The 27,229-nt window shown below is 40.0% G+C and overlaps 1 protein-coding gene across 9 annotated transcripts in view; it reads left to right on the top strand.

Annotated features, from left to right (window-relative positions):
• The window catches only part of FOXN3 (forkhead box N3), a 218,709-nt gene extending 198,403 nt beyond the window's left edge, over positions 1–20,306 (top strand). For 7 of the 9 annotated variants that reach the window (XM_062575899.1, XM_062575901.1, XM_062575900.1 and 4 more), the window contains 3 exons: positions 2,393–2,501; positions 10,793–10,816; positions 12,831–20,306. In XM_062575899.1, coding sequence (XP_062431883.1) covers positions 2,393–2,501; positions 10,793–10,816; positions 12,831–13,380 — 683 coding nt within the window. In that variant the 3' untranslated portion in view covers positions 13,381–20,306. The remainder of the gene's footprint in view (positions 1–2,392; positions 2,502–10,792; positions 10,817–12,830) is intronic. The other 2 variants (XM_062575907.1, XM_062575904.1) reach the window with 1 other exon arrangement.
• Positions 20,307–27,229: the final 6,923 nt, after the last annotated feature.

The raw sequence follows: 27,229 nt of genomic DNA, 5'->3' as shown, positions 1-27,229 counted from the left end.
GAATCGAACAGCCTTTTGCTCCTTTTGCAGTAGAACTGTCAGGGTGTTTGCCTTGAAGTTGTGCAAGTGCTTTAGACAACACCTGTAGCTAAGTGACCTGTGACCATGTCCATGTGTATGTAAATGCTTTATTTCAATATAAAACACGATGATTTGTTTCAGAGAAAAGATGAAGTCCCCACATGTCTGTTGGTCAAAACTCGTGGTTTGTTTCTTTGTAGGGGACTTAGTTAAATATAAACTGTACTATGTTGTGCAGTATAAAATCTATTCCTCTTCTAAACCTTTTGCAAAAGCCATGCCCATTGAAAAGTATTTGTCTTTTTATTGATCTTTTGATATTTAGCAGTTTTATCTGGTGCTTTGAATTTGCCTGTTGTCTGTGCATTTTATGTTAGGCATACCCTTGAGCAAATTACTTTTCTTTTATGATACTGATATTTTGAGCTTCTTAAGGTCGTGCAGTTGACACAAATACTATAAAAAAATTCAGACTTTTATTGGCGTTTTTAGTACGAGAACATTCCCTTACAGTATCTACAAACATTGAAGCATTGAAAGCCTGATAATCAGTGTCCCCCTAGATGAGACAGACTTCATCGATTTCTCATAATCTAGTGCTGGAGGAGAAAGTGCACGAAGTAGCAAAAGTATAAATAGCAAAAGGTAATTTTTAAATTATTTTGGTCATTGAAAGCTGGCCCTAGTTGTTATAAAGTAGATTCTGTAATTTTAGCCATTTGAAGCTGCACTTAAGCTCCTAAATATAAATGACCTGTTCTTCAGAGGTGCTCAAAAGCAAGGGTGGGTAGAAGGCAGTGGAACGATTTGATGAGGGGTGCGTTGCCCTCTCACCAGCAGGAGAAAGAAGATTATTTTTTCAGAACTAATCTTTGTGGTCTGGAGTAAAGCAAGGTGAGCATCAGGATGGCAATTAGGAAGGGAAGTGTGGACCTGGCTTAGTATTGATAGAAAGTTGAAAAGTACCTCAGCAGCTTGAAAAAAATGTACTTACAAGCCTGCATTTCTCTGCTTCAGACTATGCTAATGTTTTCATGCGTGAATGTTTAAAGTTCTAGTCTCCTTGTAGCTTGGTTAAATACCACTTTTAAAAACAAAATTCCATGGGTGTATGTATGTATCAATATAGATTGTGTCTGTCTTATATGTGTTTCTATTAAAAATAACACGCCCAGAGTAATACTAGTCATTGTCTTTCTGGACGTTCCTCACGAGGGGAAGTGATGATAAAAATGAGGAATCGTAATCAAGGTAGAAGAAAAAGCGAGCAGACTGGCTAGCCGTGGCCGTTGACATGAAAGGTCAGGCTGAGGTGGTTGGAGGTTCCTGCTCCACTCGGAGGGCACTCGCCGGCTGCGCACACGGTGCGATGGCGTTATGCCCAAGTCGCCGTTCTGCACCCAGTGTAAGGACTGTGTAAGGACTACGGCCCAAACGGGGAGGAAGCAAATGCTGTGGACCTGCTACACACAGGCCTCTTCTGTGGCCGTACCTTGGCAGCATTTCTCCTGCTGTTCTTTTGGACAGCGCTGGCTGCTCAGGGCTGGGCAGCACAAAGAAATGTGCTTGGCTGGAAATGAAGTACCTGGTAGTAGGTTCAAATGTCGCTGGCAAGAGCTGTAGTTTTGATATCCGGCCAAATCAAAAGTCTCCAATGAAACTTCTTGTCTCTAAGTACCTGCATAATCTCATGTTCTTGCATCGCCACTCCACACTGAACGGGCAGGACGCTAGGCTGTGAGCAGCTCATATGAGAGAGGCGCATCAATGCTGTCAGCGCTCATCAGGAAAAAAGGGCTAATTAGTGATTTGGAGCCAGCGCATTTTTAGCCTCTTCTCTTTCCCCTCCTGGTAAATCCACATCTGTTGTTAATATTGTATTTTGCAGGAGACAGAGGCCACAAAATTGCTGCTCAGAAAGTGAGCTAGGATGATAAAAAGTTATGACCTGTGTTCTTGCAGCGAAGTGCTTATATTCTGTCTTGCCATGAAGGGTCATTGTTCCTTACTATAGATTAAATAGTTACATCCGTACTTAAAGCAGTGTTCGACAGTAAGTACACCGTTCCCAGCAAAACTGCAAATGCGAAGGTAGAGCGATTCAGAAATGATCTGCAGCGGCTAGGTCAGACAGTGGCTTCCACAATCCATGGTAACATTGCCTGCTGTTAAATTTTTTGCCATATGTAGGCATGGCATAATATTCAAAAAAATGCCTGTAGGTAGCTGACATTGAGATGTTAAAGGTAAGCGGTGCGCTACGCAGGCCTCTTTGATGTTTTCTGAATTCACTGAAAAGCTTAACTTCCATGTTTTGCTCACACATTTTTCTAACTTCTTCAAAAGAAAAAAAATTTCTTTTGTTTTTCAGTTCCTCCGGGAGTGATACAAAATGGAGCTCGAGTTCTGAGTAGAGGAATATTCCCTGGAGCCAGGCCATTACCAATCAACCCTATAGGAAGCATGGCTGTTGCAGTAAGGTAAGAGTGGCTTGTAGCAGGATCTTTATGAACAAACCAGTATATTGCTGAGAACGTACAAGTATATCGAAGTGCTGGTCAACAGGAACCTTACTGCTTGTTGCTGCTTCTGAGTATTTAAATGAAAAAAATTCTGCCCTCTAAGACTTAGGTATTTTTATTCCTTGCAGGATAGTCATGTCATATCCGTCTGTTGCACTCTGGTTTGTTAAAAACATGGTTTTATTTTCTTGAGCGAGTCACAGGTAGGTTATAGTGAGACGTGCCTAGGGTGACCCTTTTTTCTAAGTGCAGATGCATCTCCCCTCCTGTTTTTTTGGAAAGACAGTTTCCTGAACCTTTTCCTGGCATTTAGTATGAGCGAGAAGAATATCAATAACACTGTTTAAAGTAAATTCTGAAAGATATCTAAACATACAGCTGTCATTATTAACTTAGGTCTTTTGAGGTAGTTTCTTTCGTTACAGGTTCTATTTCAAGGTTAAGCTGAAACATTCAAGGATAAAACATTCAAGATTGTCAACTTTTTCAGAAAGCAGGGCTATAAGAGACATCTAGTGATGGTAACAAGAATTATGATTCAGTGGTTTGCTTTACTTAAAGCAATGATGGTTTGTTGTTGGAAGAATGATTTTCCTCAAGTGTAGCTCCATTTTTTCAGTCAATCACAACAGAGACTAATTTGGTCAAGTGTGCTGCCACTGCCCTTCTCTTTCAAAACTCTCAATATCTGTAAATGCCATTTCAACTGGACAGTTAGGAGTTTTGGATGGCATTTCTTAATCAACACTGACTTTGCTTTGCTGGGCTGTTCCAGTTCCACTCTCTGATCTGAGTAAAGGGCTGCAAGGCAGTGACATAAAATATCTTGATGATTGATTATTCCATTATTATTTACTTGGGATTTCTCTCCATTTACTCTTTATATTTTTATTCCTTTTCAGAATCAGTGTCTACTCCTTTAGATGCAATTTTTCCATCCAGTAAATAGAGGGGGAGAGAGAAAGAGAGAGAAAACATGTGACCTTCTTATACCCTTAATGCTTTCAGATGCACAGAGGGGAAGATACTATTGGAATAAAAGACATGGTTTTTGATAGACAGCTATTTCAACTGTATTTCCATTTGTTGTGCTGAAGGAATGCAGTCTTGAGGGTCATCCTCCAGAAGTCTACAGAGTTCCTCTCCATCTCACTTTACTATGATCTGGCCTTGCTAGCAGTGGCAGGTCAACCATCTTCAATAGTTTTGCCACTGGCTTCAAGCCAGAGTTTGTATTCTGCTCCAGTGGGGATTACAGCTGTCCCAGCTGTGGGACTACTAGATCACTAAGTATATGTATTTTTATGAGGTGTTCAAGGTAAAGGGAAGACAAGATCTGAATGTTATCTCATAAGCTTGTCTGAATTCCTGACTGAAGGCTGTTTCTTAATCAGAGGAGATGACCTGTTTCATAACCAGGATTAAATTAGGAGGACAGGGCTGTTTCCCCTTCCTGACCACTCAAAAACATTCTTCTGTGTGGACAACCCAAAACTGTCAAGCTGTAAAGGCTGTATATAGTTAACTTTTGTATTTTTAGAGAACCTGTTTTCTTGGGTTTTTTTCCAGTAGATTTTTTTTCTAGCTACCAACTAATGTAGATTTGAGAAATTAGGGATTTTTACCTCTCTCTCTGTAGTTATTTCCTTTTTGCGCTGTCTCAGAGAAAAGCACTGAAGTAGTTCAATGCAGACATATTTCTAATTCTTTTTGTTCCCTTCTCCAGCCTTAGGCAGTATTAGAAATAGCGCACCGTGGCTGTATTCCTACTCTGCATGACGTCTGCTCATATTTAAGGGCTTCCCCCTTATAATTCTTGAAAAGGGAGGAAAAAAGAAAAAGGCTGTGGAAGATTTTGGGAAGCTAGAGGCTCATCCATCCTTCGAGGACTCTACAGTAGGGCTAGTTCAGCAGGCAGTTTTGTCTTGTGTCTCTTAGGGATATTAAGATTTAGAATTCCTTTAGGAAGGAGGTCAGCCTGTATGCAAGGTACCTCTTAGAATATCATTTGGCCCTCTTAAAACCAGGTATGTCGGTCATCTGTCATTGTAAAAATGACACCCTATTTCTTGGTGATTATTACTCTCCTAGAATATGCAGGACTAAATGGGATCTATCTTGTTGAGTTTTCATGGCACTCCATGAGAGTCCATAAAACCTCTGCTTATCGTGTGCAACAAGGGGAAATTATCTGTGCAGCACCCATGCTGCCCTCCTTTGTGGCAGTTAGTAGTAGGAGCACTGTGCACTTGTGGTCTCTTTCCTACATAGGAATTCCAGCCGTGGCTGACGAGGAATGCTTTTGGACCTGTTGAGGTAAAGGAAGATCTGTTTCCCCTTCCAGCTTTCACCAGGAGGGAGCTCTGCTGAGCAGCCACGGAAGGTGACATAGTCCTCTGCTCCAGTTCCCTGCAGAAATTATGTCCCTGTGCCTATATATGCAGGAAAAGCCAGACAAGTTTGTTTTTTTCCAAGTTTTTACACATACGTACATTTTCTTGAGAAAAGTTACTTTGGTATGTTTAACTGAAAAGCCTAAAGCAGTGAGTTTTTCTTCTTTCAGTTAGGAGACTTCCAACATTATCTTGGTAACAGATACTTGTATAATAAATTAAACCTCTCTTTCATCTTTTTTTCCTTGGTTATCATATGTAGAAGTTACTGGTTCTTCTGTAGGGTGCTGGTGTTCTGTTGGTTTTTCCTTCCTGTCTGGGCTGTTTATTGCATTTTGTGTTTATTCACTCATTGTCTTAATGGTATTTGGATCTGTTTTCGCACAACCTGAGGAAATTCCCTATGCCTGTGATAGCCTAGTCTCAGCACAGTCATGGTGTGTATTGTAAACGAAAGCTGTATGTATTCTCAATTCAGAGTGCATGCATTTGAAGCCTCTTGCTTTAGGATATCCTGGATTATTCACAGGTGTAGTATTTACTTTTATCTTTTTCACCTAATCTATTCAATGCTGTGATAACTATTTAGGATCCTAGACTTAAGTATATGTAAAAGTACTTAGCCTCTTCACTAGTTGTCACTCAAACCACTGGAGTTACTTTGAGAAAGCAGGCAGACTAGAGACCACTACTTCCCTGTTGCTTTTGTACCAGATCTGATGTAAAACATAGAAGAACCTGAATACATTTTTGGACACTTTTTTGCACAGCTGCTGTATCTATGTGCTATCTGTTCATATATATATATATATATATATATTTTTTTTTTTTCCTGGCAGTTAGTTAACTAAAGCAAATGATGTGCTACAGATAGAGTCTGGCAACCTTACTCAATGCAATACTGCTTTTTGAGTTCATCACAGTTTGAGGCTATATAAACGATGACTTTTCTCTTTCTACTTTTTTTCTTTAAATGCCGTGGTGCCTACTCAGATACTGTTGCTACTGAGTCTTTGCAGGCATGACAATTTCCATATTTCTCTGTCCTAATAGACTCTTCGTTTTGTTATTTCCCTCTGCAGTTTTAACCTGTTAGTTCTGTTAAGCTGTTTTTTGTCTACACTTACAGTTGCAGTTTGATATCATATACTGAAGGATGCAGCTAAGGGAAACATAAAACTCTGTACATTTAGTTAGCAGAAATATTTCATTTCAAGAAAACTGCGTGCAAATAACTTGCTGTATATTATCCTGTTGTATAAACTGCCATTAGTGTCAAAGTATAGTGACAGAAGGTTTGCTCTTAGATTAAATTTAGAGTTCTAATTAGCTAGAATGTTTTGATTAATTTTCTATTCATAGAGGAGACCAAAATCATAATATAGGACTAAGATGTTGAAATCAGTGATTTCTGATCTATTAGCTCCCATCAGCTGGAAATTTTACTATCCTATTTGTTTTCAGCAGTGTGATTGAATGTATTAGTGCATCTTCTTGTTCCTGCAAAAGATATCAGTGTTTCTGTTCCCATGTAATTACATGTAATTACTTTATCTTTTATGTATAAAGTAAGGTATGATGGAACTAGGTAGTTTGAATAAAAAAGAGTACTAAAAAGTATTAAAAAACAAGACAAATCCACCACTTCCGATGAATAAAGAATAGCAGTTGAGGAGAGCATCATTATGTTGTAGTGCATTTGGCTTAAATAGCACAAATAGGCCTTTTGTTCCAAACTAATCTACAAACGGAAAAGGCATCCCACACTATTTTTATTTTGAAAATCATCCTCTGGTGTTAAATCTCGGCAGCAGAACATAATTGGATGTGTTTTGACAGTAGTTTTTTATTTATTTTATTCTCACCTCTTTTAGCTTGTTTACCATCCATATTTTCCATGTTGTGGCTGACAAATCTAAGACCCACCAGAAGACAGCAGGGAAAAATAATGCTTCAAAGCTGCACAGCATGTAGCATGTCTCTAACATGAGATCCATCATATATATTTTTGGCAGACTGTATTCTCATACAGTTCCCTGAGTGAATACAAAAAACAAATGCAGTGATAGTCTGTGTTTATAGAAAAGAAAATGCCGATTTATAAAGGTATTAAATGAAAGCAAGCAAAGCCGGTAGCACCTTACATGTTGTGGCAAGGAGTTGGTTGTGCTTTTGCTGTGTACATCCATTAGAAAATATCTTTTAAATGTTTGTAGAGGAGGACTTCTGTATCCCCTTTCGTAGAGGCATAGTCTTGACAAAAATGGCAGATGCCTGTGCCAATTTGCATCTTGGCAAGGTGCAAGAAGCTCTGTTGTGTATAACCAAGTTTCAAATCAGTAAGGTTTCAGTAGTTAAACCAGCCCTTTGGAAGAGCCAGCTTTACGGTAGAGAGAATCTAACCCATTGTGTGGCAAAGACCGTGAAATTCTGCACCAGATAGTTTGCAAAAGATACTTTACAAATATCCTTAGTAATGTTTATGCAGTAGGCTTTTTTCCTCTGCCCCAAACGTTAACTGTGCTACAGAGGCTGTTGGCCAGAGTTCAGCTGGGCTCCCCGAGAGTCCAAGCTTTATGAGGTTCTAGTTCTGGTGCCTCTGTGTGCTCCACGGGCTGTGCATTCCCCTATTTATTATTCAGTCAGATTGAAGTGCCTTCAAATGTAGGCTTGGATTCTGCATTCTTCATTTCTAATCTGTTGGTTCTGTGTTTTGTCCAAATTCTGCCCTTCTCACTAAAGTAGATCACTGGAAGAACTTAATGCTTTTAGTTCTGGTTAATCTTTTACCTTTGGAACTGTAACAGTGTGTGGATAACCTATTGCTGGTCCTGGCCCACAAATTTTAATGGTTTGTTCTCATGGGAAGGTCTAGTGAAAACCCCATCCTATAACACGGGCCAGCAAATTCATGTGCGATGAAAGTTAAAAGGTGGGGAGAAAACTACGTTATTGAGAAATCTTAAAGAGCAAATAAAACCTTTAGGATTTGGGATGAACAACTCTGAACTGGAAAGCTAAGCACCAGTTCCAATAAAGAAGCTCAGGCTACATTTGTTACTCTCTTTGCTTGTAGATGCAGTCAAAATTTTCAGGATGAAGAACAGTTTGACTGCTTAATTATCTTTTTTACCTTATATTTCACAAGAAGAAATTCAAGGTATTGTTTCAGGCTAGTTGCAAACTTGAGGAAAACTTCTTTTGTGTGCTTCGGGTGGCTTCTCAGGAAATGTCACAATTATCTGTAAGATGCAAACACAAACTTCCCAGGGGATTTCCCCTGGTATTAAAAAAAAGAAGAAGAAGAATTCTATTCAAACTTCAGAGAGAAGATACTCCCTCTTCCTTTGGGAAAGCAAGCGCATCTGAACAGGCAGAGCTACTCCTTTTCCTATATTTTGGAAAAACAACAAAAATGCAACATTAACAATCCTTAGACTAGATTTTAAAATATCAGAGTTACTTTCAACTATTAATACCACAGTTCTTCTGCAGCTCCTGATCCTTGGGGTGCAACAAGAGTGAGTTTCATACCTACCTTTATTTGAAGAGGCAAGACTGTTACTTATGATGAGTTATTTATGATTATTTTAACTTTAAATGTACGGGACATTTACCAAATTATACCTCAGGCCTAGCTTGCATTATGGTGAATTTATTTATCATGCTGGCTGTATTTTTTTTTCCCTTAAGTCAGCCATTCAAGCAGTCATTAAATAGACCAAACATAAGTAACATGTGCAGTATGGATGCCAAAGTGTAAGCAAAATTATATTCTCACATTATCTATGAATTTTTGCATAGATAAAGGAACTGGTACAGACTTTTCTTTATAAATTCTTAATTATATATTCTTAATGTCCTTGTTTATTACTAGTATGATCAGCCAGATATTGTTGCATTGCATTCCCCTTTCCTCTTGCACTGAGTAGAAAAAGTTATTCTTGGGAGCTGAAGGAACTTTTGGGGAACTAAAGACCAAAAATACTGGACAGCTTTTTTTTCTTCAAAATGAAGAGGGCTGCATTTGTATTAACTCCAAATTTTCTGTTGTTACTGACAAAGTGCTCTTGTGTTAGCAGTTCGTGACTCCTATTTACTGTAGTCCTTTGCCTACAATCATGCTGTGAAGTATCTTTGTAAGGGCTTCTACCAGTAGTGTAACTAACTTGCTGTCGATGTTTTACTCGGTAATGCCTGACAGCGTCTCATCGCATAGCGAGTGAGCACCACTTGGTTTTCATTTGCTTGCTCATCATCGTGTCTGTGGTATACAGTGGCATACAGACCAATCACCTGCAACTAAAACTTTTGACTTTTCTGAATCTCCCTTTGAAATTACTTTACCTGTAGGTAAAAAAGCGTTACTGTTCGTCAGAATCCACAAACCCTACTTAACTTGCACTAATTTTTTCGTGTCTTTTAACTGGGGTGTTTCCAGTTACATTCCAAAGCTGTCACCAACATGTATATGTCATCCAGAAGGATCAGAGATAGTTAAGGTGATATTTAAATTCTGCATAAGTTTGCTTTGTTCATCAAAGGAATATCCTGTCTCAGCTGTGAAAAACAGTAAGTAATTTCAAGGAAATCTTGCCATTTTGTAAACGGAATGTGATTACTTACTGCTTTTGAAAGCTAGTAGAGGAATAAAAGGAAGTGCCATGTATCTGTCCTCAGTGGAATGACTGAGATTTAGTTTTGTCTCATCGGGAGGAAGGGCCCTTTAAAAGGCAAAGTCCACTAACACTGTGCGAAGGAAATTATTTCGTTTCTGACTTCTGAGATTGAGCTCCTGTGGGCTCCATCTGGCTCCTGATGAAATTAGTAACAGAACTCTTATCAATTAACAGCGGGATGGAATCAGGCTCTCAGAGGCCAAACGTAGCTCTGCGGTGCTTGAGGCTTGAGTAATTGTGCTACAGCCAAATTGAAATATTTTTTAAAAGAGTCTGTGCATGGTAGTTTCAGTTTTGTAACTGTGGTTCAGATCCCTCGAGCAAATAAAGCAGCGCATGAAAGGAGGATGAAAAGTTCTAGAGACTCTCCTGCGGCCTTTACTGACAGGGGGAGCCAGTGCTTTAAAACACTTGAAAATTTATCAACTTCTGGAAATTCTTGAAGTAAAGTTTTGAACTACAAATGGAAAAGAAATTAGGAATTACTTTAACTAAATTTCACATCACTGTTTTGCTAAGCGCAGAATTCCTAAATGCCTTTTGTCATTTAAAAAATCCAAACACCAGAGGAAGCGTTTATTTTAAAAATCTATTATCGTTGCTTCAGTGATACAGTTAGAATTACAGCTTCTGGTATACCTTCTTCGTGAACCATACATGTTCCTTATTTTTCTTGAACTGAGCAGAAAGTGTTCCAGGCACACAGCATGTTGTTGGGCCTGAAATACTGGCTGAATCACTCATACCAGAACTATGAGCAAAAATACATTCAGCTGGCCAGAACCTATCTGCTGAGACCCAGGAGAGTTCTGTCCACGGTGAGCTAGATGGAACTGGGCAGATCACAGGATTCATTTCTTAGCGAATGTATGAGTGTATAACAGCAATGTAAAGCTTTAAAATGACTCAGAAGCATGTATGCAGTAGGAATGGTTTAGATACTAGTTTATTCTATTGATCTGTTAATATCAGTTATAAGGAATTCTTTATATCTTATGTTTGAGCTATTGCCTATCAAGATAAAAATCAGTTTAATTTGCTTTTAGGGTATGATACTTTTGATCTTGTGAATATCCAAAAACACTCTGCCTGTATAACTCATTTTCATTTCTGTGAATATCCTTTGCTAATTCTGTCCTTGACCTGCTTTCTCTTTCTTTTTTATTTCCTCAAGCAGAACTGGTTGGAAATCTTTCAAAATGTAAGTGAAAAATATAAAAATATAAGATTTCTGAGATACAAATGCTCTCCATTTCCTGACCAGTTCCACCATCGATGCCTTTCTTTCAAAGTTTTCCTCTTTCCTCCTGTTTAAGTGATTTCTTTTTGCACCTTTCTGTGGACTTTTCTGGTTCTTTGTTGTCCTCCCTATTTGCAGTCACCCCCTGTGGGAATCTAACCCCATAGTAGTTTACCTGCCCTCAGGACATTACCTCCATAATCCCTGGCCCTTTTCATTCTAATTGTTGTGCTTTTCAAAAGGAGTGGGATCTGGAGTAAGCCCCTGGGGCAGAGGTTTTGAATCTGAATTATAGTCCTTTTATGTAAAAGCAAACACTAGAGGCCCAAGAGAGGGGCAATTCAGCCAGATCTTTTTGGCACATGATTGCTTTGCTCCCTGGAACTGTTGCTTTTCTTTTATTGATAGTCTCTCAGAGCAAGCTAAAAAATCAGAGTAGATTTAGTAATATGATACTAAATTTAGTAATATGACACTGAAAATAGGCACTCTGATTTAAATTCAATCTGTTAGAAGCCTTGCTAGTCAGTAAGAATCCCTTTTGAGTTCCCACCTATTATTCTGTCCTGTGTTTGTTTCCTTGGAGCAAGAATTTATTGCTGGTTTTATATAGATTAGTAGCATGAGATTATATTGAGCCACATTGCCCTGACTATTAGTTGCCTAGTAAAATCAAGTAACTTTAATTTTATGCTAATTTATGATAATGTTGAGCATCTTTAAATGTAAATTTAGCCTAAAAGTGAAGAATCTGTCACTTAAAATGCATCACATGCTTCCTTATAATGAATGATTTTAAGGAGTTGGTTATAAATTCACCTTACAACTAGTTTAGTATGGATGATTTCTTCTTTAAAGCATTTGGCATCCTCTAATGACAACCCCTGCAGTGGCAAACCATCACAGAGTAAATGCAGCTGGCTTGCTGCACAATCATGAATGACATTGCATTTAGTTATTAATAATTGAAGGAGCTTTGTGTGTTCCTTCCGGGTTCTGTATATAATTTATGGATCATAAACCTAAAATCTAAATCTACTCTAAAATCTCAGAAAATAATTTTATTGAAAGAAGAGGTTGGCAAGAGGCTTTCTTTGCTAATAACTGGGCCTTTTATTATATACATTTCTCTTAAAATACTGTAAATAACATTTAGAGTGATTGGATAATTTGCCATCTGTTGGCATTGTCATATCACTGGTTCTCAAAGCCATTTCTGATTTTGGTGAGTTCTATAAAGAGGAGCATTTAGATAGATGTGGGATTACATACTGCTGTTATATTTTTCACCTTTGCACCTTCCCTTTCAGAAATGGGTAATAACTCTGCTGTTTCTTCTGTAAAGAAATCAGACCTGAGATCCATTCCCTGAAACCTAAAGCATTTTCCCATTTTATAAGTAGAAGGAACAATAATATTCTGGGCTTGCCACTGTGCCATTCCTCTTAAGAAATACCTGTTGTACAGTGTGTGCTTTTAGGGAAAGGTTCTAATCCAGCACTGTCACAAATGTACGAAAATACTGTTCTGAGAGTGAGAAAGTGGCAAGACTAGATTTTAAAGTGGTTTATCATGTGATCGTTTAAATAGTCTTGCATTTCTTTTACTGATAGAGGTTCAAGTCTAGGAAACTGCGAAAAAGTTCTTTGAAAAGTACTTTTATGAAATGTAAATTTAAAGTTGAAATGTTAATCAGGACTGTTCAGACATCTTTTATTTGTGACCACCCTACTTGCTCCTGCCTCTTGTACTGTTGTGTTTCTTTTTTTTTTTTTTTTTTTTTTTTTTATATTTAGAGTCCAGTCCATAGGCAATATGAGTCAGTGGAAGGTTGGGCTTTGAAACTGGCCTGGATAGGCATTATTTTGATTATAGTTTTAAATTATCTGTCAGTTAGCTTTACCATACTACCTTTTGTCCTGAAGCAGGATTACATCTCTGTGGTTTCTAAGACCGTTTCAATTTGTTTTTACAGGAATGGAATAACAAACTGCCGGATGCGGACAGAAAGCGAACAGTCGTGTGGCTCTCCAGTTGTTAGCGGTGACCCAAAGGAGGATCACAACTACAGCAGTGCCAAATCTTCCAACCACAGGAGCACATCACCTGCTAGTGACTCCATTTCCTCTTCCTCTGCTGATGACCAGTACGAATTTGCAACTAAAGGTAGCCAAGACAGCAGTGAAGGAAGTGAAGTTAGCTTCCAGAGCCATGAGAGCCATAGTGAAACGGAAGAGGAGGACAAAAAGCAAAATCGGAAGGAGACCAAGGATTCTTTAGCTGACAGTGGGTATGCATCCCAGCACAAGAAAAGGCAACATTTAATGAAGGCGAGAAAAGTACCAAGTGACACACTGCCTCTTAAAAAGAGACGTACAGAAAAGCCCCCTGAGAGTGACGATGAGGAGATGAAAGAAGCAGCAGGATCTCTCCTGCATTTAGCGGGAATTCGGTCCTGTTTGAACAACATCACCAATCGGACGGCAAAGGGGCAGAAAGAGCAAAAGGAAACCACAAAAAATTAGAACAAATCAATGATTTGTTTGAACTTACAAAGTTTTGTTTCAGCACGTCAGGTGAATTCTAATGATTTGTGGCAATATCAGCAATTTTTTCTTTTTCTTTTTGTTTTTCTTTTCTATTTGTTTTTATTTCTTTTTTTTCTTTTTGGACCCTTGAGATTTTTATTTTTAAAGGAGATTGAAGCCATAGAACTCATACTGACACTCAGCTAATTTACAAAAGCTTTTCATTACCTGAAGACAAAACGTTAACAAAAAAAAAAAAAAAAAAAAAAAAAAAAAAGCCAAAATCGCCATTGCTTTCTCCGGCTTGTCAAAAATGCATGGTTGAATACGCAGTGACATCAACATTAATGTGATGGGAGTAAGATTGGGCACTTGGAAATCCCTCTTATACTAGAAGAGATGTGCATAATTTAGTAATCGTTCAGGCCTGGCCCTTAAGTTTTTTTTTAATGGCCTTAGATTGGGTTATAAGTGAATGTGAATAAAGAGATTTGGGGAAAGAGGAGGCACGTACTTCTCAGCACCAAACCAAGAACCATCTAGTGGCACTTGGATACACTGTGCCATACAAGTCTTTGGACAGCCACTGGTGGCAGCTGCGCATACAGCAATGCACTTTTAGTGCTTCGTGTACTATAGGTGGCTCATAATGTGAAGACTGATAATACTAAGTTTTGGGAAATTTGAACTGTGTATGCAAAGGGTTTCAGTGACATAATGAGAAGAAATGGGGGAAGGGGTCACTGTTAGTAGCATCGTTAATCACTGAATTCTGTCTTCTATATTAAATTAAAAGAATGTTCAAAAAGCCATAAGCCTGAAGATTGGCACTGCGTGCAAAAAATAATAATAATATGGAAAAACAAGCTATGTCTTCTAAACTGCCTGAGTGAAAAGCAATCAAGTCTAAGAAATTACAGTAAATACTAAGGAAGCAAATAAATCAGAATCTTTTTCTGTGGATCAAAAACATTTGATCTAATTGGAAAAAAAATGCTATAAAACCTGCCATTAGTATTATGCTGTATTAAAAAAAATAAAAAGAAACAGTAAAACTAAGAAGTAAACAAAAGAGCTCCTACACTGCCCTCAGAAATGAGTGTGCAGTTAATGTCAGTCAGGATTCATCTGTGCAAAAATAACAACAGATTTCCAGATTCAACCAGCGTAGCCAGCAGAATAAATTTGATCCACATTGCATGGATTCCTTTTTGGAGGGGGGGAATACAAAAAGCAAACTTTTTTTTTTTTAATTGAAAGATGACAAAGTTCTTGTAAGGTAAATAATGTATTTAGCATGAAGCATGAATTATTTTCATATAAATATAGAAAATAGAGAAAAAGGCTATGCCTCTAATTTTTAAGCCCTTAGGCTTAGAGTTTGTTTTTTTGTGTTTTTTTTTTTGTTTTGTTTTTTTTTGTTTTGTTTGTTTTGGTTTTGGTTCTTTTTTGTTGTTGGGGTTTTTTTGAAGCAGGTGTTTAAGGTTTAACCTTCTTCAGGGACAAACACTGACTGTTGGGGAACTTACTCTGCAATATTAAAAAATAAAATCTTCATGCTCTGGTAGGGCTTGGATGGTTGAATTATACTGCCTTGTCTGCACATTCAGCCCCCCTCTCCCTACTTCTGTTTAAAAAAAAAAAAAAAAAGTGTGTCCTTTCTTCGTCTGTACATGTGTAACATGACGCAATAATCTGAGGGCAAATTCAGTAGTGAGTGTGTATGACAGAATCAAGAGAATAATGGGAGGTTAATTGAGGAAAACTCTCTGATTTGATTGAGTAATAAGTAGATGAAAAAATAGCTTTGCTAATTTGCCATGAGAAAATGAGGTTAGTAAAGAGCCTTACTGAGATGACCAGAGATATACCAGTGTTACAGAGAGTGTGATTCAGGTATAGTGCTACTCTGCTGATAACGATGACTCTTAGATTGGAGAACCCTACAGCAGAGGGAAGCTGTGAAATAAGTAATGCAGTCTCTCTCACCTGGATTCATGAATTTGGCATGAAAAGTTGTACACTTTAGAATATGCTAGAGGCAAGAAGAAAATTGTAGGGGCTGAAAACCTCTATCACTTAGCAGAATAAAATGATCTGTTTCTTTGAAAGAATTTCCCTAACATAACTGTTTCAGTCAGCAGTTACACTAAGATGGAACTAGGTTATGAAGAGTGAGTTAGAGAAGGGTTTGACTTTCCATTCAGTGGACTGAGATAAAAATTGCATCTGGAGATATGTTTTGTATGTTCAGTTAGGAAGTAGAAAGACTGAAAGATAGGTCAGTCTGGACCTGCCAGTACTCCCGTTCTCCACAAACATTTTCCTATGTGGAAAACAGGACCACACTGGAGGCAGCAAACCTAAATTGTGCCTCTCCTCCCATCTCACCCAGCATGTCCTGGGATCCAAGTGCTGCCTTGTCAGGAACTGTCTGACAACCGCTGGAGTTCAGACAACTGCTAGCTAGGCAGATGTGGCAGGAGAGTGCCAAGGATGGTGCAAGGAACGGCTTTGCCCTCCTCTCAGCTCGCTGGTCCTGAGGCCAATGTGTGCAGGCTTTATTCCCTGCATAAGTTACCATGGGAGTACATAGATGTTAAATTTTGTTGGCTGCCAGCAACGCTAAAGAGAAAGCTGGGGAGAACAGAAAGGAGCAGTCCTTTGGCCAGGTAGCACAGACGTGCGTGAGCCATATCTTTTCCTCTGGAGAAAGTCCTTGTGTGACTGCGCAGGGGTAATCGGCTTGTTGCCAGATCCACTGACTCTACAGCCGGAGCCCGCAGGCAGAGGACCGCTCAGCCCCTGCACAGGAAAACTCGGTCCTTCATGTTTTTGTGGGCTTCAGGGAGAGTCATTCGAAACATAAAATACCCCAGCATCAGATTGCCACCAGCTTGTCATTAATGCGTAAGTTGTTCCACCTGGAAAGTGTTTTAATATTTATGAAAAAGCAACATTTAAAAGTCAAATTTAGTGACAGGAAATACACTCAAAATGGGGCTCATCCCTCTCTTCCCTCCAGAGAAAAGGATGTGGTTGTGTGCCAGTGGCCAAATTCTGTCCACAGTCACAGCACTAATTCCAGAGCAACTTTACGGATTGCAGTATGTCAGTGCAAAGGAGGTCAATATCTGCTGCATAACAAGTACCATTCATTAATGTGGACTCTTGGTGGCTAAGTGTATAATTACCACTAGTATTATTCACCTTAGAAAACAGTCATTTTGCATAAATATCTAATTAGGCATCTTATTTTAAAATGATATATATATACATATATACACACACGCGTATATAAAAATCTACGACTTCAACACCTCCTTTATTCCTAATAAAATGTTGATGAGCATTTTTTTTTTAATGTACAATTTCTTGTTCCTTGCCTGGTCTTCAACAGGGGCTTGTAAAGATACGTTCAGGAACCAGCAGTTTGACTGAGTGCTAATGCCATCTATAGATGATTTCTGGAGTTTAAAAACAGCTTCTCCTTATTGACCCTTACTCTAACTGTTAATGAAAAGTTGATGATTTCAGATCTGGATTTGTGTAAAACATTTATGAGTCCCCTTTGAAAATGTTTTTGTGCCTGGCTGACAATGGCAGCTTGGTCAGAATTGGTCTTACTCCATCCGAAAAGTTCTTGTTTTTCATAAGAACTGAGACTGATTTGTTTTCCAAAAATACAATGTCAGTGTTTCAATCCAATTGTCTTTACTTTCCCTGAATAATGCCAAATCTGAGTGGTAATGGGACTATATTATGAACTCTTTCACTCCTTAGACATCGAGTGGTTTGTATTTCCTTGTTTGCATTCCTTACTAAGCCATTTTAGGGTGCGAAGTCCTAAAATCTCTAGCTTCCAGTTTTCCTCACTCTATCAGTATTGCCAAATTGATGTTTCTCCAAACAGATAGAGGTGAGGGGAAATCCAGTAGGTCAGCAAACATTTAATGGCAAGTTTCATACAACTATGAGTTCTAAGGATCACTCATATTTCACCAAGAGTTCCTTTGGAATGTGCCTTTTGCAGGAAGAAGCTCCTGCAGGCCAGAGCTCGTGCCACAAACAGATCTATTGAAGGCTGCAGGAAGAAGGAGTCTCCGGGACATGTCTGTTCTGCAAGCAATTGGGTGTTCCACCAAAAAAATCATTTTGATGCAGACTTTGACATCATTTGAAAATGCCAAGCACAGGTCTTGAGCAGCTCTACTATAACATCACATGGCTGTTCTTGATATCAGTTTGATTCTGATCTTCTCCTGGCAAAACCAGCAGTAAATCTATTGATACTACCAGAGTTTTATGGATGAAAAGCCTGATAATGAGACAAGCCATTCAGGACTGTAGAACTATCCTGTGACTATATTCTCTCTTCACGCTAGTAATTCAGTTGGTGTCCGTAGAGTGACTCGTGTCCTGCCCTGTGGGGTTTGGCTCCCAGTGTTCCACTGAATTACTGTCTGCATTTGGAAAAGATGCAAAGAAACTCCGTAGGCTGCATTCTTCACTGGAGTTAGGTAGAGTTACATCAGCATACCTCAGCAGAGAATGGAATTGTAAACTACATCAAATGGCACCATGCATAAAATTACCAAAACAAAACTTTGTCCCATTTTCTCAGTAGCCACAGTTGATTTTCACTGAGGTTTTGACTCCTAAATCACTGAGGCCCTGATTCTTCTTAAAGTATTTCTTTGTCTAAAGATGTAGATAGGTGCATTCTGAGATTTTCTAGAATCTTGAGGTGTCTAATCTCCCTTGCAGTCAGTGGAGCAATAGACACCCACGTGCTCTTGAAAATCCATACCTTTTTTTTTTTTTTTTTTTTTAATATCATTTTTCCTTTAATCTGGCCCTAGGCATTTTTTAAAACATTACCTTTACATGCTCCAGGATCAGAATAAAACTAGAGAGAGAATGCATTTGCAATTTCAGATTAAATGCAATTTACTTTACTTTATGGAGAATGCAAATCAAGTTCCTTCAGGTATGTCCTAATTGCCTGAAGAGCTCATTGGCATATTTTCTAAGAAGCATTTTAAAACATTTCCTTGACTTTGCCACCAAAAGAGCATTTGAACCATACATCCTCTTGATTGTAACGGAATATCAGTGTTGACCGTATGACCAGTTAAGTTTTAGTAGTGTTCTTCACAGCCCTCCAGTAATATATCAAACACTGTTATGCACATAATGCAGCACTGTGATCTAATTTAAATAATACTTTTTTATTATTTATACTACTCTATGTAATATACATCAACACTTTGCTATATAACCTAAGTGATAACCCTCTTCTTAGTTATCTGCCAAACTTTGAATTTCTGTTTGGTTTATATTGCAGTTAGCACAGTTACCAAGTTGTAATGATGTCTCTTTTCCTTTGAAATGGAATGTGTAAGTCAAACTATACATTTTGTGCGTTTCTGTTTTAAGCTGGAATTTATAAGGATTTACACACAACATTCGGTGTTCTGTATAAATCTGCATACATTTGTGAATTCATCTGTTAATCCTCTTTTATTTAGAAAGTATTAACTGATGGTGGTTTATTAGGGTTTTTTATTTTTCCATTTTTATTTTTAGTACTGGTTATTCTTGAATTAAGCAGAGACTTGTCAGCTGGGTTGCTTTATCATTGATCATGTACATGACCTTATAATTCTTCCACAGTTCAGCAAACAAGTACTAGCTTCACTGACCAAAAAAAAAAGTCTCAACCTAATGTGTCTATGGTGCTGTATTTTGCTGGTGTACATTTAAAACCAGAAATAATTTAAAGGTCACTTCTGAGTTGTTCTAATACGTAGCCTTTCCTGGTTTGGGGAGTTTGGGTTTTGTTTTTGTTTTAGCATTGAAACAAGGAATATTTATCTGAAGCTATGTAATGATTTTTCTACTGTATCGTGTTTCTTTTTTTGCAAAGAGGATGAAATCCACCTGATCTAACATCCTTTCAAAATCAGTAGAAGCTTTTTTTGTTTCTTTTTTATTCTTCAGCTAATTCTGTTGGGCTTTGGATCAGCAGTTACGAGAGCTCACCATCTGAGGGTTTAAGCGATAAATGACAACTTGCACTAGCCCTCCGTGCTAGGAAGAATTTTACTGGATGTTTAAATTCCACGTTGAATTCCAAGAAGGTTGATAATCTAGAAATTGGAGGTTTTTCTTTCTTTTACTGTGGCCTAAAATCCCAAGACTTTTCTTTTTTTGTTCAAACGACATTGAACTTCAGTACGTTTTTAAGTTAAGAGCATTGTACATTTCTTGAGTATGTGTGTGAGACAACAGTTGAAAATAATACGTGTATTTGATAACCAGTTCCATGCCTGCATCATTCACACTCACTACTTAAAACTGCCATGATGTAAAATGTTGGGGGGAATGATTTGTGTGTGTATGAAAAGCATTATGAACTTGTACATTTTTTTTTATACTCTGATCTGTAATTTCTGAAATATTTTGTTTTACAGAAAAAAAGTGATAAAGCAATCAAAAGACCAAGAGATTTAATATCAGTGCTTAAGGGTCACATGACCTTAACTGGCCAATAAGTTTATTTAGTACAGTGATAAGCCAATTTTTTTTTCTGTACTTGGCGTCTGAAACTGCCAACTTCATCAATATTAAAATAAGAACTGTGATGGGGAATGAACAGTGATGTTAAGTTGTATTTGTGTTTACCTAAATGAGCAGTCCGAAGGCAAGTGCAATCAGCTGATCTTTAGGAAATATGAAAATGTTGATTTAGAGGCATACTTGCATTTTACATTTTCTTGATGTGTAATCATATTGCCAAAGACAAACTATTTCATCAATTATTATTGTAAATAACACTTTCCCAAAACCTACCATAAAGTTTCTGTGATGTATTGTCTTCCAGTTGCAATAAAAATTACTGAGTTGCATCAATTGAACAATTGTAGTTTTGTGAATATTGGTTTCAAAACATGCTCAGATATCAGGAAGGAACAACGGTAATATTCTTACAAATTAATTACTTGATTATTAAGTAGTTCTCGCCTTAGTGGGGCCTTATCTGTATCTTCAGTGCAGTAGATACCAACTAATGTTAATTTGCTGCCTTATGTGAATGATTAAAAAGAATATTAAATTGCTGTTAGGGCCCGATCATCGTTTGTCACCCGTTTTGCAGCCTGGAAACCAAGCCGACTTCCCTGGGAGTGGTTCTCTTTCACATTGGCAGCAATCAGAAGGGACTCACCGAGCAGATGTGTGTAACAGTGTAAACGTAGCATTCCAGAAAATCGTTTCTATCCCCTCTTCGTATCAACCCCCTGCAGGCTTTATTCTGCTTTCTGCAGCACTAGGACTCTGAATTCTTTTGCCAAGTTATTCCTTTACCTCGCGGGATGGAGGGACTGCTTGCGTGAGAGAATACTGTGAAGCTGAGACATCCAAAACTGGTTGTCCAAACTGAATCAGTCCCTAACTGTCTGACAGATCTCCTGATGGTCAAGTACTCACAGCCTCCCCTCGTCATACAGATCTAACAAACTAATGCAAAAAATAGTTTAAAAAAAGTGCAAAAGTCGCATCATTAGAGAGTGGATAGTAAAGGATATAAAGAAAGTTGTGGTCCGTTTCCCTATAGCTTTCTCCCATTAAAACTACTCTGAATAGTTAAATCTTGTAAATAAAATTATTGCCTAAGCACTGTGTTTGGAAAGTTTTCTATGAATAGCCCTATATATTTATAAATTAAGCTTGTAAAAGGATTGGGAAAAAAAAGAAAAGAAAAGCGCTTCCCTATTCTTCAGTCAAGCTGAAATCTTCTCCACGACTAGTTTGAGACACTGCAGAAAAGGGAGGGCAGTTTCATGGTTGTTTAATGAGGCTGTACGGTTACTTAAGCTAGAACTGACCTAAGCTATAACAGCATCCCCCTCGCTTTGTATACATTATCCTGAGCTGGTGGCGTTGGCTATCACCGCAGTGAGCATCTGAAGGACAGGACAGACAGACGGGTACTGGGGGGAGCGGGGTGGAAGAAACAAATCTCCTGGGTCCACGCAAAGAGCATCAAAATGTCCAGGCCCAATATCTGATGAGGCAATTGATACTTTAATGTATTGCCTGAAAATGTTTCAATTTGTAACCTATTATCAGTGTTCAGTACTGCTGCCACGGAGCAGAGAGGAGAAAAAAAACTCTGGGACGAGGAGACGAGATGAAAGGAGACCAGTGAGAACTGAAAAACACTTAACCGTGCTCTAGCCCGTCTTCCTCTAATGGATTTCCCCTCCCATCCGCTCTGAGTTAAGCAACTGTTGTGCAGCACGCTGTGTGGATGGATTAGTAGTGACATGCAGGTAGGAGAAGGGAGACCTGCGGACGCGTCGGTTCCTGCGAGGAAGCCTCTTACACCCCCCTAAAATTCCTCCCTGCAAAATCTCTGAATGTTTTGGGACATACTATACGAGAATTACCTGGCATGTTTAGCACCGGTACTGGAAATGTTCTAGCCTTTATCCTCAAGCCAGGAAGCAACCAAGAAAAGGATCTTGGGCTTGTTTTGGGGTCGGAGCATTTTATAGGAAAGCCGTAAACAGCTGAGATCAGGCACAGTGCTTCAGACAAGCTGAACCCGAGCCTGCTACGGGCTTTTGTGCAGCCTTGGGAGCGTCCTTTAACCCCTAAGCACCCGTCAGGGCCGAAGCAGGCCCGCGACGAGGAATTTTGCTTTACTTTACGGCCAGCTAGCACAAACTTCTGCTTGCTGCTTTGGGTACTGAGAAAAAAGGACACCAACTGCTGCCCTGGTTCGTCAGGGACGTCCCTGCCCCACCGTGGGTCCCCCACGGCCACAGCGCCCTCAGGGTGTCCCTGTCCTGGTGTGGGGCACCCACAGCTGAAGTTACCCTGGGGCGTCCCTGCCCCGGGGTGGGGGCTGCCGCTGTGCTCTTGAGACAAGGCCTTTTTGGAGCTCTGCAGCGGTCGGTGGCTTCCCTGAGGTCGGATAAACTGGTGGCTTTCTCCTCCCTGCCTCTCTGGAAAATGGCTCGTGCTTCCCGCGCTCCCGCAGGATGGGGAGGTGGGTTTAGGCTTTTCTTCAGACTGAGATATTTTATGCATACTCCCCACCTTGCTGTATAGAAACGGCCCTTGCGTGCTCAGGGCACCGGGGGGTCCCGGACTCAACCGCTTTGTTTGGAGAAGGAGGAGGAGGCAGCAAAGGAGTCTCTTGCATAAAATGGATATGCACAAAATAAGTGCATGTGGCTCCGTGTTAAATTCCATTATTTATACAACCCTGTCCGCTGCTCCTGGCTTTCCTGGGAAGAAGGCTGCAGCTGGCCCTTTCGCTTGCCTGCATGGGGTGGCTGGAAGAGAAGACCAGGGTGCAAATGATGGCCCAGATATTGCCTTGTTCTGCGTAGGTGAGAGCCCTCCTTACACCAGGGACTCAAACAGCAATGGGCTCTGCCTCATCTGCTTTTTAAATGAATATTTTAAATGAATAAATCTTCAGCTTCAACATAATGTGGTGCTTTGACTGGGCATGTTCAAGCCACATAAGATAATTAAGAAGTTTTAAACCCTCATCTGAAAGCACAGATGATGATTAACAGTGGTGCGAAAACCTGCGGAAAACATTCCAAGGAGAACGTTTGTCAGAATTAATAATAAACATATACCACGCTTTTAATCTTATGCTGTTTGACATTGTTTCGATTACCTATAAATCTGCAGGTTTTGTTTATATTTCTGTTTGTATTAGGATTGGATGCGTCTTTATATTTGATCAGTACTGCTACTATTCACTGAGGTGTAAGAAATCAAATAATGAGTGTGTGTGTGTGTGTGCGCACATATATATATATATATATGTATGTATGTATGTATGTATATACACACGCACACACACATATATATATGTATATATAGCAATCCAAAGAATACTGTGCAGGGGAACTGCAAACACAAAATTTCTACTGCTTAAACTCACAAGCAACATTCTTTGCAAGTTTTTAATGACAATATCTAGACTCTTGTTGTAAATAACTGTCCCCAGAAACAACAAAAAAAAATGTTTTTTGCTAACTTGGCCATGAAATGTAGTCTTATCCTAGTGCTGAGACACAACTTCTTGTTATCTGTATGTTTTCAGTTAGACATTACAGAGCTATTGCAGATGTTTTCCTCCTCCTGCTATCTTAATGAATGTTAGTGTGTCAACAGATCAGAGGAAACCACTCTGGACGGTGGTTACCAGCTAGCGAGAACCTGTGCGCTAGGGACGCGCTATTATGAAGCCGTGCGTTGCGGGATGACACAGCAGTTCCCTCCAGAGCCGACACCTTCATATGTACACACCTAGTCTTAAACATAAATCATCTATTGGCAAAATATTGGCTAGAAAAAAAACAGAATTTGTCAGAATGGCAACTATGATGTTGATGAGTGCCTTGCCTCTAATTAGGAAAGGCAGACGGAGAGAGCCATTAAAATAATACAGGCTCTTGTCATTCCTTTGCAGCTTTGTTCTTGCGTCTCTGAAACATGGATCCGGCTGTGATGCAGGGACCTGATTTTAATCATCATCTTACATAATCTCTGCAATCATAGTAAAGAGCAGTGCTGTTCAGTGATTTTAAAAATAGCTTTATTCTGCCATCAGCATACTAATTAATATACTTGCTTATTTCAGTCTAGTTCATTCACTGTCTTCTTAGTTACAGAAGACATGCTACCTGGGGTGCAATCAAAAACACAGCTAGATTTGCGTGATACGGTATTGTAAGGAGGAGATAATCAGGCAGGGAGCAAGACCTGCCTTCTGATCCTGGTGGACCCTGCCTTTTATCATGCAAAACATGGACTTTGGGAATACGGCCTGGATGCCTGCAGACACGCTGGCCAGCCCTGGGCACTCGCTCGGCCGTTTTGAGTGGCTGAGCTTTGCAAGCAAGGTAGGGGGAAGAGAGTGGAAAGGGAGGAAAAGCGGGTAGCAGGAGAGGTTGCTGGTAATGTTGGGATCATCCAGGAGCTATTGGGGAAGGGCTGGAGAAGAAGCCTTGTCAGAAATCAGGGCTCAGGATCTAATGTAAGAGGCCAATATGGCTTTGTCTCTGCTCGTCCTTACGGCTTTGAGGGGCTTCTCCCTAACAGCAAGAAAGGTGACATGAACCACACTCGAGGATGCTTCATTTTGCCAAGGTACCCTGAGCAGGTTGCCTGGCCATTGGTGCCTACAGACCCTTCCTTGTACTGGGGCCTGGTCATCGTTGCTCCTCGCTGAGCTTGGGTTTCCTGAGGGAGAAGGTGACTAAACAGAGCCAGGGCACCCAAGGCAAGAGGGGTAACCCCATTGGATTGCACCACTTCTTGAAGCATCTTGCGTGCTCTGCCTGGCAAGCTGCAGCATTGCAGCTGGCTGGTCCCTGCCACTGCTGCCGCTGTCCCAGCAGTGCGGCTGTCCCCAGAGAGCATTGCATGACTTCTCCGTAACAAAAAGTGCCATGGTTGGAACAGTCACATCCAATTATAGCGAAAGTGCACTCATTTCACGCTGATATTTAGCGTAGTCCCCAAATGACAATAAAGAGTATCAACTTTGGTATTAACTTTCTATAGGCAGAAAGCACAGCCATGGTAACATCTCCTAACTTCAGACATCAATTAGTGCTCAATTAGGAGGCAGGGCTCTCTGGGGGCTAAGACCCCCAAGAGGAGTGACCTAGGTGCTCCTAAACACTCTCTAGTGTCTCCATGACTACACAGGGAGCCCGGGTTCTTAATCCAGGTACCAAAGCTAAATGATGCATGGTCCTGCACCTAGGGAAAAATAACCCTAGGCACCAGTACAAGCTGGGGGCTGACCTCCTGGAGAAAGCTCTGCAGAGAAGGACCTGGGAGTGCTGGTGGATGACACGTTGACCATGAACCAGCAATGGGCCCTTGTGGCCAGGAAGGCCAATGGTATCCTGGGGTGCATTAGGAAGAGTGTGGCCAGCAGCTGGAGGGAGGTGATCCTGCCCCGCTACTCAGCCCTGCTGAGGCCTCATCTGGAGTCCTGTGTCCAGTTCTGGGCTCCCCACTACAAGAGAGACATGGAGCTACTGGAGAGAGTCCAGCATAGAGCTACAAAGATGATCAGAGGGCTGGAGCACCTGCCCTATGAGGAACAGCTGTGAGAGCTGGGCCTGTTCAGCCTGGGGAAGAGAAGATTGAGGGGGGATCTTATCAATGTGTACAAGTACCTGAAGGGAGGGTGTCAAGGGGACGAGTCATTTGCCACATGACAGGACAAGAGGCAATGGGCAGAAATTGAAGCACAGGAAGTTCTGCCTGAAGGTGAGGGGGAATTTCTTCACTGTGAGAGTGACAGAGCACTGGCACAGGTTGCCCAGAGAGGTTGTGGAGTCTCCTTCTCTGGAGATCTTCAAGGCCCACCTGGATGCAACCCTGTCTGACATGCTCTAGGTGACCCTGCTTGAGCAGGGGGGTTGGACTAGATGACCTCCAGAGGTCTCTTCCAACCTTACTGATTCTATGATTCTGTGATACTAAAATAATGTCAGGAGGGTTTTCCTGAACCTCAGTTAGCTTAAACTTCATTGCCTTCAATGAACTGGAGGCTGGTGAATGCTGATGTCAGTGAGAATAAAATCAAAGCTCTGGAATTATTCCACTTGGTAAATGACTTGGAAGAGAATTATCAACTGATTCCTGGGTACCACGTCAGGATACATCTCTTTTTCTGAAAAGTAATGTTTCAGTCCTCCTTTTCCCTATCCTATTTTTCATTGTATCAGGCAGTTGAGCTTCTGTTTAGGCGATGGCAGGCTGAGTGCCCCAAATATAAATAGAAATTCTGGGTACTAAAAATTTCTGGGTACTACTTTTGCCTTTTTTTTCATATTTGTGTCTCTACAATACCAGCTATTTACAGAGTGAGCCCTCCGACTTGACCCAGTGTCTGACCTCTTAGAAATGTCTAACCTTACACAGGCACTGGGTTTGCTTTAGTAAGCTGGAGTGTAAACAAATGTGAAAGGACAGGGGATGGCTAAAATTTGGTGAAAAAGAAACTTAATTGCCTGGGCATTTAGGGCTCCCACACAGATGGCAGCTGTTTGCTTACCCTGCTGCTTTACCACTCCCTTCAAATGAGGCTGCAGTAAAATTAACAGTCTGTGACAATGTAGCTAACTGGAAGCAAATCACTCATCTCCATCATGCTGGTAATATCATCTTTATCAACGATGGTGTTTACAGCAACTGGAAAGCTCACACTGAGGGGACCCCTGATCTGTGTAACAAGTAACCGCCCAAGAAGTAAGGACTGGCATGGCCTCGCTTCCTCACTGGGAAGCTGGGCTTTACAGACTGCATTGAGTGGCCTCTTTTCAGGGTTAAGTAACAGCAGGAAAAAAATGGATTAATTATTTCCAAAAGTTGGAGGAGAATTTTTTTTAAAGCAACTCATCTTTGAATGGTCAAGTAATAACTTGTGCCTAGCTGTATTTGTAAGGTAAAGTTATAATAATTTCAGCTTCAGGGTTCAAAGGCAGAAGAAAAGATTATTTCCTCACAGATGGGGAAAGGTTGTACTCCTTAAAGTGCCTTGAGTTGTTTATTCATGCCACTAAAATAAATACACAAGAGATAGCCATGAGAATAACTGCTTGATGTGTATAAAAATAAAAAGATAAACATATTTCCTTTTAAAAAGAAGATATGTACTATAAAATATAGATTCTGAGACAAAGTGAGAAGCTAAAAAGGAAAAGGTAGGTTGCCAAAAGGATTATCCACTCCAGCATTTTCCACTGTGCCGTGGAATTAGTTCATCGGATAAGACTCAGCCCACTCCTCC

This window comes from Rhea pennata, chromosome 5 (assembly GCF_028389875.1).
Source record: "Rhea pennata isolate bPtePen1 chromosome 5, bPtePen1.pri, whole genome shotgun sequence".
Classification (NCBI taxonomy): domain Eukaryota; kingdom Metazoa; phylum Chordata; class Aves; order Rheiformes; family Rheidae; genus Rhea; species Rhea pennata.
The sequence above is the reverse complement of the archived record's forward strand: the minus strand, read 5'-3'. Positions and strand labels throughout refer to the sequence as shown.